Source organism: Lissotriton helveticus, chromosome 4_1 (assembly GCF_964261635.1).
Source record: "Lissotriton helveticus chromosome 4_1, aLisHel1.1, whole genome shotgun sequence".
NCBI classification, from domain to species: domain Eukaryota; kingdom Metazoa; phylum Chordata; class Amphibia; order Caudata; family Salamandridae; genus Lissotriton; species Lissotriton helveticus.
In genome coordinates, this window is record NC_136063.1 from 426378528 (window position 1) to 426397554 (window position 19027).

Genomic DNA, 19027 nt, shown 5'->3' on the forward strand with positions numbered 1-19027 from the left:
GGAGGTGGCAGCAAGGGGGAGAGCAGGAGGGTGCAGCAAGGGGAGAGCAGGAGGGTGGGAGGAAGCAGTAAGTGGGAGAGCAGGAGGGGACAGTAAGTGGGAGAGCAGGAAGGTTAGAGGGGGAAGCAAGGAACAAGCAGGGGAGCTGGAGGAGGCAGCAAGGAAGGAACGGAGGGGGTAGCAAGGAAGGAGCGGGAGGGTCAGCAAGGAAGGCGCGGGAGGGTGGGAGGGGTCAGCAAGGAAGGGGTGGGAGGGGTCAGCAAGGAAGGCGCGGGAGGGTGAGTGGGAGGGGGCAGCAAGTAAGGAGCGGGAGGGTGGGTGGGAGGAGGCAGCAAGGAAGGAGCAGGAGGGTGGGTGGCGGCAGCAAAGAAGGAGCGGGAGGGTGGGTAGGGGTAGCAAGGGGGAGAAGGAGGGTGGGAGGGGCAGCAAGGAGGAGCGGGAGGGGGCAGCAAGGGGGAGCGGGTGGGTGGGAGGGGCAGCAAGGGGAGGAGAAAGAGTGGTAGGGTGCAGAAAGGGGGAGCGGAAGGAGTAGCAAGGGGGAACCGAAGGGTGCAGCGAGTGGGAGAGGGCAGCGAGTGGGAGGGGGCAGCAAGGGAAGGGGGCAGCAAGCGGGAGGGGGAAGCAAGCGGGAGGGGGAAGCAAGCGGGAGGGGCAGCAAGGGGTGGCTAGGAAGGAACAGGAGGGGGCAGCAAGGAAGGAGCGGGAGAGTGGGAGGGGCAGCAAGGAAGGAGCTGGTAGCAAGGGTGAGAAGGAGAGGCAGCAAGGGGCAGAGGGGGGTGGGAAGGGCAGTAAGGGGGAGCGGAAGGAGGCAGCAAGGGGGAGCAGAAGGGGGCAGCAAGGGAGTGGGAGGGTGCAGCAAGCGGGAGGGGGCAGCAAGGGGGAGCGGGAGGGGGCAGCAAGGGGGAGCGGGAGGAGACAGCAAACGGGAGGGTCCTGCAAAGAGGAGCGGGAAGAAGCAGCAAGGGGAAGCGGATGGGGAGCGGAAGGGTAGGAAAGATCAGCACTCACGGGAGGAGAGCAGGCAGATGGGTGGGGAAAAGCAGCACTCATGCACACAATGAAAAAAGCACTGAGGGGGAGAAGCACATGAGGTTGAGTGCAACACGCATGGGGAGAGGCATTTAGGCGAGAGGAAGCAACATGGTGTAAGGCTGAGGGAGGGAGGAAGAGAAGTACGTGAGGAAAACAGCTTTTAAACACATGCACTCTAACGGAGTGCTTAATCAAAAACAAAAAAGTCATAGCCGAAAAGTAAGTAGTGGAAGGGCGCAAGTTAAGAAGCTATCCTTCATGGGAGGGACAAACTTAAGAGGAAGAAAAACTCACTTAAGATAACGAATAAAAAAGCATGCAAATGAGAGCTACAATAAAGCCAACCACTTGTAAGCAAAGGGAGGGCTCTGATCCCACGGTAACCTGACAAAATGTCTTTTCACAATCGGGCAGCTTGCAATGTCTAGTAGGCGAGACCTAAATATGGCTTCATCTAAATGTGGCGCACATATGTTTCCAAATAAACAAATAGAAAATTACCCAATGCAAAAATACTACATCTCATGAATACATTGAAAGCAGAAATTAAAGTAGAGACTGGCCTACCAGCCCTGGTCTGAAGTGTATCCTTTTTAGGTGGATGTGCACAAGTAAAATATCGTCACTCACAGTGATGGGAGCCAATGCCTGAAGTGGGCTGCCCCACTGCCCATGAGGTATGCTGTGGTTGGTTGAAGCAAAAGGTGAATAACACAAAGAGACCAATGGATAAAAATGGCTGCCCGAAAGTCCTTGTATGTATGTATATACATATATGAAAGTGAGCTGAATACTTTAAGTAACTGAACCGAGTAGCAATTGCTGTAGCAGTTTTTGAACTCTAAATTCACTCTCCGGAATTCCATTTTCCCATGTACCTGGCCACTCAATGAAGCCACCTACCTTATAGCTTAGTTCCCCTTTTTTGAACAGTGCTCCATTACTTTGTAACTCGGGCTGCGGTCCATAAATTCCAGAATACATACATAATTGGTCCATCAAATACCATCATCTTAATCAGTCTGCCAAATTTATTATGCAATATAATGCAGAATTGTTAGTTGTCAGTAATTGGCAAAGCAAGTTGTGATGGAGCATAGCTTCTTAACAACAGATATGTTAGCTAGCAACTCCATAAGGATATATATTAATACATTAGCAATGATTATTTACAAAACTCATATCATTGCATTGTAATAAATGGTAGGCACACAATTCATTATGCAGACCCTTGGGACATGCTTACCCCTCAATCACTATTTGCTTTTGCTTTGCTCAGATTAAGATTACTTTTGTGCTATGGCACAAATTCTTGACCAAATGTAGAGGCATTTGGCTAACATTTTGGGCTATTTGGGAGACTAGCAAGTAGGATCATTACTGTGGAACTCAGTACTAGACAGGGCATGGTGAAAGCAGATTAGGCGGTCTTCGAGTTTTAAATGGCATAGATTTGTATTGACATCAGTCATGAACTTCACAGTCGATGTGCCAGTCTTTTAAACACACAAACAAGTTGCAGCCTCCTGAGTAGATCTGGTTGTGACAGCCACAGTAAGCTTCTAAGCTGAATAACATAGGCACAAAATCTGCCTAAAACTATGCCCCACTTCTCAACAAAACACACAGTCATTCCCGTGGCAAAAGTAACAGCACATGCATGACCTTCACCTCTGAGCTTCTTTTGCACATAACAGTACACTTGTTACATTGTTGGACATCAGTTACTGAGGGTCCTTTTGAGAAGTAACACACTTTGCTATTCATATATATTTGTGATAACAAGTTTCAAATTCATTGTAGGTGGAGTTTGGTTTTGTAAAGCTAAAGATAAAAAGAACGACAAACATCAAGGTAGCACCTGGGGGCCCAGGTCAGGCAAGGCCTAGTGGTAACAATCATAAACTGAAGGCATCCAATTTGAGGCTTGATATTAAACATCAATAACTATCTGTGCAAACCTGTACTGTATTGATCCTGGATTTCTTACTAAAACAAGCCCTTTTCTGTCAGCGGGCTGTGTGGCTAGCATATGCAGCAAGCCGGTCAGGCTGACAAATCCAACGGCCTCACCACAACCCACAGCCAATGAGAAATCACCACGCGTGACAAATCCAAATACAACTCGAGAGCAGTGGGAAGAAACATCAGGAAGGGAGTCGGGCCACAAGCCAAGAGTTAGGTCTTCATAGCCATCGATATCCTCAGACTTCAAATTGTCCTCCGTAGAGCCAGAAGCAGCCTCCACAGTACCGCATGCCGCTTCCAGGCTACTAGCACTGCCTGTTTCTGTGCGTATGCTGTTCTTTAGCTTTTTTTTCATTTTCTTGAATTTTATTACTTTGTGCCTGAATATGTCTCTGTGTTTGGGTTCTTGAGGGCCACTGTACACCTTATCTCTGCTGAGCTGCACCAGATCTTCAGGCAGAGGGATACAAACCATAGCATGCATTTCTGGGGTACCCTTCTTCAGAAGAGAGAGCCTGATCCAGACAAGTGATCGTGGGTACAAGCTGATAAGAGGCGCTATGTCTTCAGACGTCATCTCTTGCTTGATGGAATGATGAACCTTTTGACCTTTCCGCAAGGAAGGGCGACACCAATGCGATAGCTGCTTTATTGTTCTTCGGCACCTATTTCAAATGATATAAAATAAAAAAATGAAAGTTCACATACAAATTTGACACGAAATACAGTAAACTAGATATAGATGCTAGAGAGTTTATCTGGCTTGCTTGATGAATAATTCACTCGGTCACAGGTGTAGAGGTGTCCATCAGTGTTCAAGATAATGCTACTCTTAACTACATGTCTACTTGAGATTTTTAGCATGAGTTCTGATCTGTAACTATCAATGCTAAATCCAAATTCCTCCCCTAAGTATGATTGAGCAACTCTGGCAACACTTTCATACAAAAGCCTCAAAGGCCAATTTTCAAATTACTAGGTTTTAAGGTAAGTACAGATTTGGAGCACAAAGAAAATATACTAGTAGTGGTGAAAAGGCTAGTAAAGTCAGTTGTCAGTTCCCAAAGCCCCCTGATAGCCAGACCCCGGTATTGTTCAGTTCATGACCGTGGTCCTCCCAAACAATATTTTAAGCATCCGAATTAGTAATCAAAAATCATTTACTAAGCCCACAGGGATAACAGTCAACCCAGATTAGGCAGTATGAGAGCCAGGGGTTTTTCCAACACAGGAGGCCTGAGGTGGGTAGTGAGTGGTGTTGACCATTCATGGACCAAGAGGGTGTAAATGATGTGTTAAGGAAAGAGAGTGCTTTCTCCACTGTGACATATAAAGGAAAGAGGGGCAATGGCCAGGGTGTGTGTGTGTATCTATATATACACACAGTAGGATGCTGCAACAGAAGTGCACTTGTACCTGGCCTAGGAACTAATTAACAAGTGTTGTGATGGCAGCATGCTCCAGTATCCTTGTATGTAGGTATGAGCTGTGTTAAATGAAGGTATGAGCTGTGTAAATGACATGCAGCAGGTGGAACCTTAGAGGTGCCACAGTGGTGAAGAGGGGCGTTGCTGTAATTCCTGCAACAACTTAAGAAGCACATCATGATTAAGATGCCCAGACCCTTAAGACTAAACTCCGAAAGGATCCAAATTCTACTAAGCAGGTGTGAAACATGCAACTGACAAAGGGTGCAATGAATGATTGCATAGTCTATAGCCCATACTTCTTAAAGCTGAATGGAGTTGGGAATGCTTACTAATAAGGGAACTGTTAATTAGTGCCAAACGCAAACAAATGTATGCAGTGGATGCGCATACATAGAAGCATTTGCGTAGAACCAACGCAGCTACCAAGGACAGGCCACAAAGGCTATACGAGCACCTGGGCAGAATGTATGTTGCACCAAGAATGCAGCATCACATACATCAAGATAAGAGTGGACTCATCTGGGTAGGGCTCTAAGGCGAGTGCTTGGCTGCATACGGCTCATGAAACATGAGTCCATTCTAAAGAAAATAGGTGACTCACAAGTTTCAAAAAGCACAATGTAGAAGAGTTATGTAATGCATGCCTATTTCCACCCTACACAAATATTTTCTAAAATTTCACATTCATAAAAAAAATTGGCGGTGGTTTTGGAAACTGGAAAGCTGGCCTGGGTGTTTAGTAATGGTTAAATAACACAAGAGCAAAAGTCATACATTTTGGAAACAAATCATGAAGACGGATGGAAAAAGGGGTCCTGAATGTTCATAAACATCAGAGATACCAGGTCAACACAATGATGCAATACAACAAAGTAATCTGCGAGAGGAAGTAACGTGAAGGTGTACTGGTGAAATAGGTACCGTAGTCATCTTTCCTGCCAAAAACTCATCTGAAAAGATTAAGCAGATGAAAGAACAGGAACAAAACAGCTGGAAAGATATGAAAAGAAGTAGGGGAGTAATCATTTGCCCAAGCAGTGGTCAAAGCAGACGCAGTCAAGTGGAGTGTGCTGGAAAAAGGATGGAGAAGATGCTTTGACAAGCATAATCACCCGGGACATGAACCACTTTACCTGGTTCAGAGGGAAAGAGTTAGGGCTTCCAGCACAAATGAGAAGCAACTACTTTTCTAGTATGAATCTGAGGGAATACACACATTCCCCCTCTAGTCATTGCAGCAGTACGTGCACCTTATTACTTTGAGGTTTGCACTGGCAGTTCTTAGTGACAGTGATCCAGCGGCCTATAGAAAATATATCATAAACAACGCTACCCAACTTCATAACCTATAAACAAAATTCTATACTAAATATGGACCCATTTATAAACCTGACATATTTTGGGCCTACTGAATCAGGTGGTCAGATTAAATCTATATACACATTATCTACAAGCTATATACAATTTATACATCTGCGGAAAGAATATTGTCATTAGAATAAAACTTGACCATTTAAATGACCACCATTGGCGACGTGATCTAGCTAATAGTAACCTACACTTCTGAATAACCAAGTCCAGCTTGTTTGTCAAAAGTAAGATTTTATTTACTAAATTATGGTATATAAGTTGATAGTTTTATAAATGAATTTTATTAGCAATAAAGCAAGCATGATTGTAAAGAAATATGAGAAAATACAATTTAAGCGAATGAATCGAATTTAAAGTGAATATATAAAGTTTAGCATTTCTAAAACCTAATTCCCTAACTGAGCTAAATAGATAGAAATTAAAGTAAAGTTCTTTGAGAATTCTTACGTGCTCCACGCAAAGTCCGTCAGCACTTCACCCTCATCGGAAAGTCAGAAAGCAGCAGCCAGCCCATCCCTAAGGGCATGACTTTTTATACCTTTCTATGCTAACTAAACTACGCAAAGGAAAGTTTTCAGAAATCTTCGACGTCCCATTGGCTGAGAGTGACAAGTGACATGTCACCCACTTTTCAAAAAGTTCCATTAAGTCATGTTTCACAAAGACCATTGTCTCTTCCACGCGAAACCAGGAGCTTCCTGAGTTTGCAACAAATGTTCAAATTTGTTCTCACTACGTCCAAGCAACTTCCGCGGATGCCAAGTTAAGGCTGACAAAATGTTCGCTTTCGACCTTGGCTATGTCCGACAGAATGATGACAACACATCAGTTTTTGCTTTGTGAATGCAGCTTTGGTAAACGCTTTAATTCAGAATGGGCGTCTCGTGACTTTTGCAGAATTACAAGTCAGCTCTTTTCTGCGACTCAAGTGACTAGGCCCAAAAGCAGGCAACTTATGATTTCTAGTATAAAACAAACACAAGAAAAGTATTAATGTAAGAAATAATGTAGATTCTGTATCCACCCCAAGATTTACTAATTAATTAACCCACCCGATTAATCAAAATGTTACCTAGCAAATGCAAACAAATAAAGCAGCGTTTATATCTACCAGTCTCCGTTATTCCATGAGACTCATATGCACCTAGAATAGTAGAAATGACATCACACAGACAAGGAAAAGCAAAACAAGCACATGCTTCTTTTAAGTTTGCAGCAGTTAGTAATGACAAAAACGAAAACAATAAATTATTTTATTATTTTGCACGAACTAAAAGATGCAACAATTATGCACGTTTATGAGCACATATATTAGTCCCCCCATGTGTAAAGTTTAATCTAAGTTGTATTAGCACGACATATCACAAATCATTAATATTATTATTCATGTTATGGAAATGTGACTTCACGAGATTAAACAAAATTTTGTTTTCTATCTCGCTCCATCAACTGCAGAAAATTATTTGCAAATAAACATTAGAAATGGGAGATCCATCTGTGCATGAGTGGCCCAGCCTTCAGCCCATCGACCACTACCTGGTCGCCACGCCTCAGTCACATTGTCTCACAGTGCAGATGTAGAAAGAGAGGACCTAGTGTGGCTATGTTCTTCTGCAGGAAAGTAGGCTATTGATTACTGGCACAGAACTAACTCCTATGAGTATTGCACAACTATTGGTAAGTCTAGTACTGATTCCTACAGAGTTATTAAAACTCTTAAAGCATGAGAATTTCTGAAGGTGGGGGAAGGCTGGAGAAAGGATTTCCAGTTGTTTGCCAATTTACCCAAATATATTTTGCATGTAGACTTTAGCAAACTCGGTGTTTAATCTGGAACCAACAACCACGTAGTAACAGAAAATTTGTGAGGAGATTCCTAGACGGTTATCTTATTTTTTTAAAATGTGTGGCATTTTAACTAGAAGAGGAAAATAAAGAGATCGTAAACTGTGTAAGGTTTCAGAGCTTAGGGAAAAACATGTAGGAGCCTACAAAATGACACTTTACTACTCTACCAAGTAAAAGGATTATGAGGTAAGCATGTGTTTGTGGCATGTACTGCTGTAGATTCACATGCTCTGCATACTCCTGCCATGTAGTGTTGGGTTTGGAGTTGTACAAGTTGTTTTTCTTCAAAGAATTCTTTCGAGTCACGAGGTACTCCTGCTCTCGGTGATACTGAATTCAACTCCTTTATTAGATTGTTTTCCCACAGGAAGGTGAGAAAGGAGTGTAAGGAATGAGTAAAATAGAGATATCCATGCTAACATGTGAATATAACAGAGAGATGTGTTAAAACATAACTGCAAAGGCCACAAGAGTACAGGGATGAGGGGAGTGTGCATGTGAATCTACAACACTACATGCCACGAAAAGATGCTTACAGGGTAAGTAACATAATACGTTCAATGGCTTGTGTGGCTGTAAATACACATGCTCGGCATAGACTGTAAAACAGGCCCTCCTTAGAAATGGTGGCTAGCAGAGTTGAAGTAGTTTGAAAAAGGGGACGTAGCACTGCGTGACCTACATTAGCATGTTGGTGTGCTAAAACAGCCACACAGTAGTGTTTTTAAAAAAAAACACGTTATTTTCCATTTTCTTCTTAGAAAGTAAATACATATATATGTTCGTACATCATTCCTTGGTCATAGATTGTCACATCATTCCAAGACAGCGTCTTATTCTTTACACAAATATATTCAACCAAAATATATTCAACCAGTCACCAAGTAAAAGGATCAATTGCGATACTAACCGTTCATCATGTAAGGGTCCCTCTGAATCTACCTACCCCACATTTATAATAACAAAAATCATCAACAAAAGCACTCCTCTTCCCAAAAATCAACATGCATCGCAGTGAGATTCACTGACTTTTATACTTAATAAACCTGACAAATGTGGATGCAGGATCACCCCACTACCTCAGGAGATATGCCATGCTCTAGTTGGGTTTCAGATTCCTGTCTAAGTTCCTCGACATATGACTTGTAGGGTCCCCAGATGTCTTTGGGGCGAGATGTACTGGGCATCAAACGTGCATGGAGCTCACTGTTCACATTGCAATAGGCGAGACTGGGTAACCGACCCTGAACATTTGGGGCAGTTTTCCGCCCCCAGTGTAGAGCCACTTCTAGGGGCGAAGGTAATGGTATATCCTAGTAGGGCAACTTCTGGGATTGGAGTCAGGGGAATGTGCAACATCTGACCCAACTTGTGGTGGACCTGTTCCCAATAATTTTGTAGGTTGGGGCATGTCCAGGAGAGGTGAGCAAAGTACGTGTGTGGTACGGAGCATTTGTGACAGTTATGTGGCCTGGCTGGGTCTAGTTTGTGAGCCAGGGCTGGGGTGGAATAAATGCGACGCAGGAATTTAAAATGTAGCAGTTTGTGTCTGCTGTTCAGGGAGACGTCTTGCATAACTGAACAGCAGTGAGCCCATTGTTCACCAGTGATCGGGGTTCCCAGGACTTTTTCCCATGCGCTTCGAATGTAGCTGTCCCATACAGGCTTCAGTGAGGCACATGCCTTGTAAAGCTTGGAGATCAGGTGTGTGCTGTCCGTGTTGTATATCAACAGTGTTAGAGGAAGAAACAAGGCTTGTTCGAGTGGGAAAGTTGGGAAAGTGGATCGTAGTATGGAGTTGATGCGTCCAAAAACTAATTTATCCATGATGCTACTCGGATTAAAGCGTGCATCTTCTGTGGAGGAGAAAATGTTGCCGCCTGGATACAGGTCCCATGGTCTTGCTAGTTCAAATTGCATCAGATTGCGCTGTACCAGCCTTTCACCTGTTATGGGGATTAAACGAGGGTTTACGGTTGGTAGGGCGGAGGAATATTGTCTCTCAGATCCTGTGATCCGGCATAATTTATGCCAGGCCCAGCTCGTGGTGGAGATGGTTTGAATGTCAAGTGGGTCTCTGGGGAAACCCGTGGGGAGGATCGTCAAGAGGCGCTCAGGCAGCACCAGGTCCGCCTCAGGCTTCAGACAGGGAATCCAGGCATCAGGGTGATACCAGGCGTAGGCATAGCTACTTTGTGCCACCAGATAGTAAAGCTGAAAATCTGGAACATTATAACCCCCGCTTTCATATGGTAACGTAAGGACAGCCCAGCAGATACATGCTTGCCCATCGCCCGATACCAAGCGACTCAGGAGGGAATTAAGTGTGCTAAAAAAATGATCGGTGAGCGGGATCGGTATGTTATTGAAAAAATATAGAAATTGGAGAGGACTATGATCTTTATTATGGCCACATGTCCAGCTAATGACAAGGGGAGTTTCAGCCATTTCTCTATGAGTGGTTAGTGTGTCCACTGCCCACCCGTAGTTGAGGCTCATTATTTGGGCTGTGTCCAGATGTAAGTGAATACCTAAGTATTTCACAGATTCGGTGCACCATTCTAGAGGGAACTTCAGGTCCCATGGCTTCGCACTGCTCGTCAATGGAAACATGACTGATTTGTGCCAGTTTATGCCCAACCCAGAAAAACTGCGAAATCTATTAATTTCTCTAATCAATTTGTGTAAGTTATCTTTTGGGTGTCTAACATAGAGTATTGTATCATCAGCATACAGCGATACCAGTAGGGGGCTAGTGTTAAATTGCAACCCACTGTGCAAATGTCTCTCTTGGAAGTGCCTTATGCGGGAGTCCATGGCCAAAATAAACAATAGAGGGGATAGAGGGTACCCTTGTCTAGTACCGTGTGTAAGCTGAAAAGGAGTGGAGAGTGTACCATTTAAACGCAGACGGGCAGTCGGCTTAGTATATAGGAGGGCTGTCGTGGCAACGAAGCCCATGGACATGCCCATGAGGCACATGATGGAGAGAAAAAAAAGGGCCATTCCAATGAGTCAAAAGCTTTTTCCGTGTCCAGTAGGATGGCAGCTGCAGGAGTGTCAGGGTCAATCCTAGGAATGACCGAGAACAGCGTGCGGTGATTGAGGGCGGTGGAGCTATGGGGCACAAAGCCGGATTTAGCCGGGGAGATTATAAATTCCATTAGTTGGGACAGTCTATTGGAGATGACCTTTGCCAGTATTTTATTATCCAAGTTAGGAGGGACAGCGGGTCACATTACAAAGGGTCTTTGCCTGGTTTGGCATAAAGAATTATGACTGCTTCACGAGGGGGGGGGGAGGGTGAGTCTGTTTTTCTAAAGCTTCAGCATAGACTTCAATAAGTTTAGGGGCCAGTATGTCTTTAAATGTTTTGTGAAACACCCCCGTGAATCTGTCTAACCCAGGTGCTGAGGAGCGAGAAGCACATCTGCGACAGAGCTGTGTACAGCTAGGAATTCCTGCATGTGTTTTTACAGATAGACTTATGCAATTTCGTCGGGATAGCTCTCCTGTGCCTCGTTATCATCCAATAGGGTAGATGAGTATAACTTTAGGAAGAACTCCAGGAAGCTACTCTGAATGTCTTTAGTAGAGGTGTGAGTATGTGAGTCAGATGCCTGCAGTTCAGTAATGTAGGTTTTGTGATAAGGGGGTCTCAGTAACTGAGCCAGGACCCTCCCAGGCAGTTCACCCTCTCCATAGCGTCTAGCTGTCTGATATTTCCCTAAGAATAGAATTTCCCTGTCTGCAATGTCTCTGTATTCCTCCAGTAGTACCAATCGTCTATTCTCATATGTGGATATTGTCTTTTAATACTCTGGCGTGCTTAGCAATGCATGTGCCTCTAAGAACCACTTTAAATCCCTCAGACAATACAGCCCATGAATCTACCGAGCCTGTGTTTATCGAGAAATAGTCCTCAATAGCCTTGTGTATTCCAGCCCTGAAGACTTCATCCCGCAAGGCACGGTTGGGAAACCACCATTGTCACTCGAAACCCTCCGGGCGGGAGATCCGTAGGAGCAACTTAACCGGAGAGTGATCCGAATAGGTCCTAGGGAGCCTCTCGACCAAAGAACACCAGCCAAAAATATCGGGTGAGATAAGCCAAAAATCAATCCTCATCCACGTGTTGTGTTGGCTTGAATAGTGTGTGTATTCTGTAGACGTGGGATTGCGTTTCCGACAAACGTCTAGCTGGGTGTACCGGTCACAGAGCTCTTGAAGAGCCCAGCGGGCCCGGGGATTAGAATCCTGTGCCACTGAGGTACTATCCGCGATGGGGTTGGGGAGTAGGTTGAAGTCTCTGCCCATGAGCAGAGTCAGCGGATCCAGATTACCCAATTGCAGCGACACAGTGTGAAAAAAAATCTGTATTATCCGTGTTAGGGGCGTATATGCATACTATTGCAACTTTCCTACCAAAGAGAGACCCCCCAACACAGCCAGATATCATCCCTCGCAATCTTGGAGAGTAGAACTGTTGCAGAATGGGACCCTGTTGTTTATTAAAATGGCTGATCGCCCGGCGAAGTTGCTGTAATTTTTTGAAATATCTATGTGGGCCCCAACTAGCCCCGAAATGTGCACTGTCTGACTTGGGGAGATGTGTCTCCTGCAAGTAAGAAGTTATAGTGAGGTTCGCGGGAGGCACTCCTAATACATTTTGAGTTGACCTACTATTCTATTGGTGCTGTGACTGATAAGGTTTGTCAGTCCTTTGTGTCATGAGAGATTAGACCAACTGGGGGGTCAGTCCAGTCACGCACTGTTCACTTATTGTTATCACACACCTTTTGATTTTACCAACGTAATCAATTCTTAAACAATAGCATTTCATTCATTTATTTCTTCATGATTATATCAAAAAATTCATGTTTTAAATCACATGTTATTAAACAGTCACTTTACATTTTCTGAACAAAACATATACGACATAATCATTATGATTCCTATTCGTAATTTACAACAAGTTTTTTAGCACATGACATTTCTTAATCGCATGCCCGATGCATTTTGGCACCCACTTGGTGCCTTCCTCAGGGGCTTCACTACAAAAAAAGAAATAAAACCATCGTGATTGTCTTGTACGCTCATGGATGCTCATAAGTGTTAATAACTGACCGTATATAGTCATACCTTGTGAGTTTTGGAGTTTTGCGTGTAATATCTGTAATAAATACATGTCAAAGTCAGTGTAATGTGTTCCTATTTACGGAACGAAGGATGAACATAAACGATATTTGTAGATATCTTACTGATACGTTTCTAAAGTGAATCAACATATGTGCTGTAACAAAAAACACATAGATAATCTCGTCCCATAGAGCCTAGATATGGGTCTCTGAAATATTAATGGTTTGCTGTCTCAACTGAGACGGAATGTCCTACCTGTGCCTGATGCTCTCTGTTTCTACCCTGAATAGCTGCAAGAGATCGCATAAAAATGGTATTTAGATTCTTACTCATGTGTCTGTGGAGAGTACCACATGTATAAAAATAATAACCTCGATCTCATACCGGTGATGTTTCTGATTTAGGGATCTGCGGAAAAATACAAGAAACCGCATTAAAAAGGAGATTCATAGCTCTGCCATTGGTTCTAGAAAGACGTAGTGCATCTAATTACGCTCAAAACTAGTTATGCCAAGTATTCGGCGTATAATCATAATCGGACTGTGCCCTATTTACATACGGGGTCGAAGCGGTCTAAGCTTACCTAAAAGTCGATATATCCGCGTCTATATTTGGGGTCTCAACTGTCGCGTACTCAGAGTTGTTGTGTTCCTCAAGGGTGATCGTAATAAGTCGGCGTCTCCCTATGTAGCCACAAATGACGGACTACTAATCAACGGTGGAGCCTAACTGTTGTTCCATCGTCGCCATCTTTTGATGGTATTTGATGTTTAGTGATGACCTATTCTTCGTCTACAACTTTGGAGTGTCCATAATGACCGGTCTGTGAAAAAAACCGTTGATATTGTTGCGGTTCACAAAATATTGGTGATGTTATTTATTGATCGATTAAAAACCGTTTTGGTGTCTAAATCTTATTCTAGACTGTATGTGTCCATTTCGTATGAATCCCAGTGTTTATATGATACAAAAACTATCCAAAATACGTTCGTATGTGGTCAAGTGCAGATGAATTTATGGCCATGTATGTTTGTGCAGGAATAGTTTTTCTGGATAGTTGCTATGTTAACAGTGTATATATGTATGAGTAAACTGCACTGTTATAACATTGGTGCCCATATTCGTGATAGGATTAATATAATGTGCCATACATGTATACATATGCATTCTAATATAAGACAGTCTTAAGATCTTATATAATCCCCATATTATGAAATAAAACCTGTTGGATCTTTCTCTATTTGTGTCGAACTAGTAGAAGGTAATTTACCTGACCCCATTTGCCTACTTGTTACGTAGCCAGAGCATTCTACATCGTTTCCTATGTTAACCCAGTCTCCGTTCTTGTATCTGTTTATAAATAACACAATAAATCATATCTGTCATTAAGCCCTATTGGCTTTATCGTTTTCAAAGTTTTTATCCAATAAAGTTCACGCTGCAAAAGTTTCTGTCTCATGTCAATACCCTGTTTTGGTTCCACCTTTTCAATGATCATAAACCGTAACTGTGAGATGGAGTGATTTTGTTCTTTCCAATGGGTGGCCAGTGGCGATGTCAGCGCTTGGTTTCTAATTTTACTTTTGTGCACTGTGATTCTGATTTTCAGTTTATGTTCAGTTTTCCCTACGTACATTTTGCCACACGGACATTTAATGCCATAGATCACATTCTGTGTATTGCAGTCACTTGTGTGTCTTAATTTTACCGGTTTACCAGTTGTGGGATGGTTGAATATATTTCCAGTAATCCCATTGTTGCAATGTGTACAGTTATGACAACGTGTTGTACCTTTATTGATGGCCTCTTTCCGGCCAATGTTAGGCCGTTTCAGTAGTTCCTTCAGGTTCCTGCCTCTGGAGTACGCATGCAAAGGTGTCTCTTGAAATATGCCCTTAAAATCTGGTTCATTGGATAGTAGTTCCCATCTCGGGTTAATGATTTTCTTGATAGCTTAGAATTGTGTTGTATATTTGGACACAAATACCATTTTCTTACTAGTTGTTTTGGCTTTTGTTTGTAGTAACTCCTGTCTGCTTAAATTCAAGACTCTGTCCTTGCTTTGATTCAACACCTCCATTGGATATCCCTTGTCTTTGTACTTGGTGAGATGTCGTCCATTTTAGTCAGACCAATCTGAGGGTCTGAACAAAAAAGTTTTATACGTATCAATTGTGAGTATGGTAAGCAATGTCTACCTTGTGTCTCAATAAATAATGGACTATCTGTCTACGGTTCCGAGTATTATTCAAGCCCCTCACATTCCATGAAAGTAGGGTGAGGGAGGATGGACCCTCCACATTACCGAACTCTGCCATCTGGTGGACGTAACATTTCTTTTTTTGAAAAATCTTTTTATTATAATCAAGGCACAAGTTGATCAGACAGTACGTATAAACATCATATCCAGATGTCAACACTTTTATGACAATTTGCTTAGTAATAGTGCGTACATCGTAACAGATGACAATATTCCCTCCATTACGTTTGCGTTCCCCCGCCATTTTCTCCATCAGATTCCTCCTCCACCCATACCACATGTGGCTCACAGATGTAACCCCATAATTGATTCCAGGCCCCCCAAACTCTGCCCCACTTTTGAGGACAGTCTCGATTGACAAACACTGCCTTCTCGGCCACCAAAACTGAATCCATATTTTTGCACCATGCTGCAAGTGTTGGTGACACTTCTGCACCCCATTTTTGTGCGATGTTACGCTTTGCAACCACTATCCCCAGTGTGGCCCAAATCTGTGCTGGGCGAGTAAGATAATTTGGTTCCCAAACATTTAACAAGCATCTCTTGGGTTCTGGCACTAGGGACACCTCGACCGCTTGTGATATTGTTCTCATCACCTTTACCCAGTACTCCATGATCTTCGGACACTGCCACACGGATTGGTAGAATATACCCTCCTCCCCGCATCGCCTCAGGCAGTATGGGTGTGATGTTGTCCCTATTTTATAAAGGGTGAGCCTTGTATAGTAGGTTCTATGTAGAATTTTGAGCTGCACTAGTTTGAGTCTTGAGGGTATAGCCACTTCCCGCGGGGAAGCCAGCGCCTCCTGCCATTCGGAATCTTCGAATTCGTCGATGTCCCAGGACCACTTTTCCCTGAGTGCCACGTGTAGGTCAGGTAAATTATTGACTAATTTTCGGTAGGTGAGGGAAGTAGCCCATTTATGCATGCAGTCCGTCAACAGTCTGTCCTCTAGGGGGGGGGCCTCTGGAACCTCTGTTCCGGATGGTATGGCCGCTTGCAGCGCATGTTTTATCTGCATGTATCTAAATATTTCCGAGTGCACCAGCTCGTACTGTGATTGAAGACATTCAAATGTAATTACCTCCCCTCTGTGCCACATGTCCCCCACCGTGGATATACCAATTGCATCCCACGGAGCAAATCCCTTGTAATTCCTAAGGCCACCCAATCGCTGTGTATCCCATAGAGGAGTAAGTTGGGTTATAACTCCCCGCCATCCCAATTTAGTATGTGCCTTGTGCCATATGTTGACCGTCTGTTTTGTGAGTCCTAAAATAGCGGGGTCTCGCTTCTTATTATAAAGGGCAGACATCATGCCCTCCACCCCTAATCCATGCCTGTCAGCCTTGAATGCGGGGTCCGTCTGTGGGGCGTGTATCCATTATTTGACGACCTTCAGCTGGCCCGCCCAGTAGTATAATTGTATGTTTGGGAGAGCTATCCCGCCGTCATACCACCCTTTAACCAATTTGCTCTGCGCTATGCGTGCTGGTTTGTTCCCCCACAACAGCCTGGAAACCTGAGCCGCCATCTTTTGGAAGTAGCCTGGTAGCACCGGGTATGGGGTATTTTCTAATGCGTAGAGGAACCGAGGGAGCGCCATCATTTTAACCGTTCCAGGGGAGGTACGAGATTTCTTTTTACGAATTCATCCGAGTCAGCCGTCATATATATACCCAAGTATTTAAATGCATCCTCTGTGATCTGCAGTGGACAGTCGTTTGGGAGTTGAGGTGGTGGGCCATGAAGCACAAATAAGATCAACTTGGACCAGTTTATGATGTACCCAGACGCACGACCCAAAAGGTCACGTATGTTTAGGAGTACCAGAATGGATCGTCTAGGGGAGGCCATGTACAATAATACATCATACGCATACAATGAGATGCGGTCTTCCCACACTTCCGTCCACCTAATTCCCCGGATCATTGGCTCCCTTCTAATCCACGCTGCTAACGACTCCAGCACTAGGGCAAAGAGCAGCGGCGACAGCGGGCAGCCCTGGCGTGTGCCTCATGTCAATGGAAAGTCTTTGCATATATGACCATTAGCTGTCACATGCGCCAGTGGTTTTGTATATAGGAGACTTATCCATGCGCAGAACTTCGGGCCAAAGCCCAGGTGAGTTAGCACAGCGAATAAGAAGGGCCACTCAACCATATCGAACGCTATTTGGGCGTATAAGGAAAGGAGAACGGCTGGTTCCTGAAGATATGGTAACCGGGCCATCACTCCATGCAAACGCCGCAAGTTCAGCGCTGTATTTCTGCTTGACATGAAACTGGGCTGGTCTGGATGTATCAGGGTTGTGAGGTGTGGGGTCAGTCTGAACGCAAGGAGTTTCACATGGATTTTAGCCTCTGCATTGATTAAGGATAGGGGGCGATACGAGGTACATTCCTCCGGGGGCTTTCCAGGCTTTTGGATCGTCACTACGGTGGCTAGGCGCTGATCGGGTGGGAGCTCGCCCATTTGTAGACTGTCACAGTACATGCTTAGCAGGTGTGGGGCTATTGTCCCTACCATCTTTTTATAAAGTTCTATGGGTATACCATTCGGTCCTACCGCCTTCCCAGATTGCAGTGAGCCAATCGCCACCTGTAGCTCGTCAGCTGTAAGGTCGGCCTCCAGTGTAAGGGCCACCTCTGGTGTGAGCTTGGGCATAGCAATATCTTTTATACAAGTCAGCGCCTCTTCTATAGTCATCGCTGACAGTGATGTATATACTTGTTGAAAGTGTTGCGCTAACGTGTGTACTGTTGTCAGTGGGTCAGTCACTACCTGATTGTCCCTTGTTCTGAGTTGTGCTATCCACTTTTTCCTCTTACTCCCTTTTATCGAGCCATGCCAGAAGTTTCCCGGCCTTATCGCCTGTTTCATATATCTTATGTCATGTGGCTGATAATTGCAGTTTAGTCGCCTCCCTAAGATATTCCCTATGCTCTTGTTGTTTAAGACATAAGCATTGGGCCATAGCCGAGGTTGGGTTGCGGGTGTGTTGGGCCTCGGCATTACATAGTTCTAATTCTATGGTGTTGAGCTCTTGCTGCTTTTCACGCTTATGACCTGCAATGGAAGCGATGGCCTGTCCCCTGAGAACGGTTTTGTAGGCCTCCCACAGGGTGGTTGGAGAGTGGACCGATGAGATGTTTTCTTGGAAATAGTGTTGTGTTGTAGTGGTCATAGATTTCATGATCTTGGGAACCCATAAGTATCCAGGAAATATAGGATGTATTCGCTGCCGCACCCTGTGGTAATATGTATATGTTAAAAGCACTGGCGAGTGGTCAGAAATGCCTTTGGGTCTAATCTCAATCTTTTCCACATTTCTCAAACTATATAGAGATGCAAGAAAGTAGTCCATTCTAGATAAACTATTATGAACCCCAGGATGAAAGGTAAATTGTCGTGTCGTGGGGTTGCGATGCCGCCATATGTCGGCGAGCCCTAGCGCATCCAGAAAGCTCCCCAAGCAAGAGACACCCATAGCATGTTCCCTTGCGGGGTGCCGGTCTAAGGTCCCATCCACTGTGTCAATAAAATCTCCACCAATCAGCAGTTCCCCTTCCGGGAGATCAAGGAGGAAGTCACTAAGAGCTGGGAATGTGACGGCATGCAAGGCTGGCGGAATGTAGACTGATACTTTATTAATAGGGTGTCCTTCCCATTGACCAACGAGAGCCGCAAAGCAGCCCCCTGCGTCCGTCTTCGTTTTATGAATTGTGAGCGGCGACTGCTTTCGGACTAGGATACCTACACTTCTCAAACCCAAGGAGAATTCAGAGTGGGCTATCCTCTTAAACCCCCACCTGTCCAACGCCCTGCAAGTGGTACCAGTGAGATGCGTCTCCTGTAGCAGGGCCACCATCGGGGAGCATCGCTTTAGACACTGTAGGACCAAATCTCTCTGTCACCCAGGCCGTGCACATTCCACGTAATCAATGACAGGGGAGCCATCTGTATATCGGGGAACTG

General features: G+C 44.4%; 1 protein-coding gene across 1 annotated transcript in view; it reads right to left on the minus strand.

Annotated features, from left to right (window-relative positions):
• Positions 1 to 2154: 2154 nt before the first annotated feature.
• The window catches only part of POP1 (POP1 ribonuclease P/MRP subunit), a 514990-nt gene continuing 498117 nt past the window's right edge, over positions 2155 to 19027 (minus strand). The window contains exon 16 of the mRNA XM_078686978.1: positions 2155 to 3665. Within this exon, the coding sequence (XP_078543104.1) occupies positions 2966 to 3665 (700 nt within the window). The 3' untranslated portion in view covers positions 2155 to 2965. The remainder of the gene's footprint in view (positions 3666 to 19027) is intronic.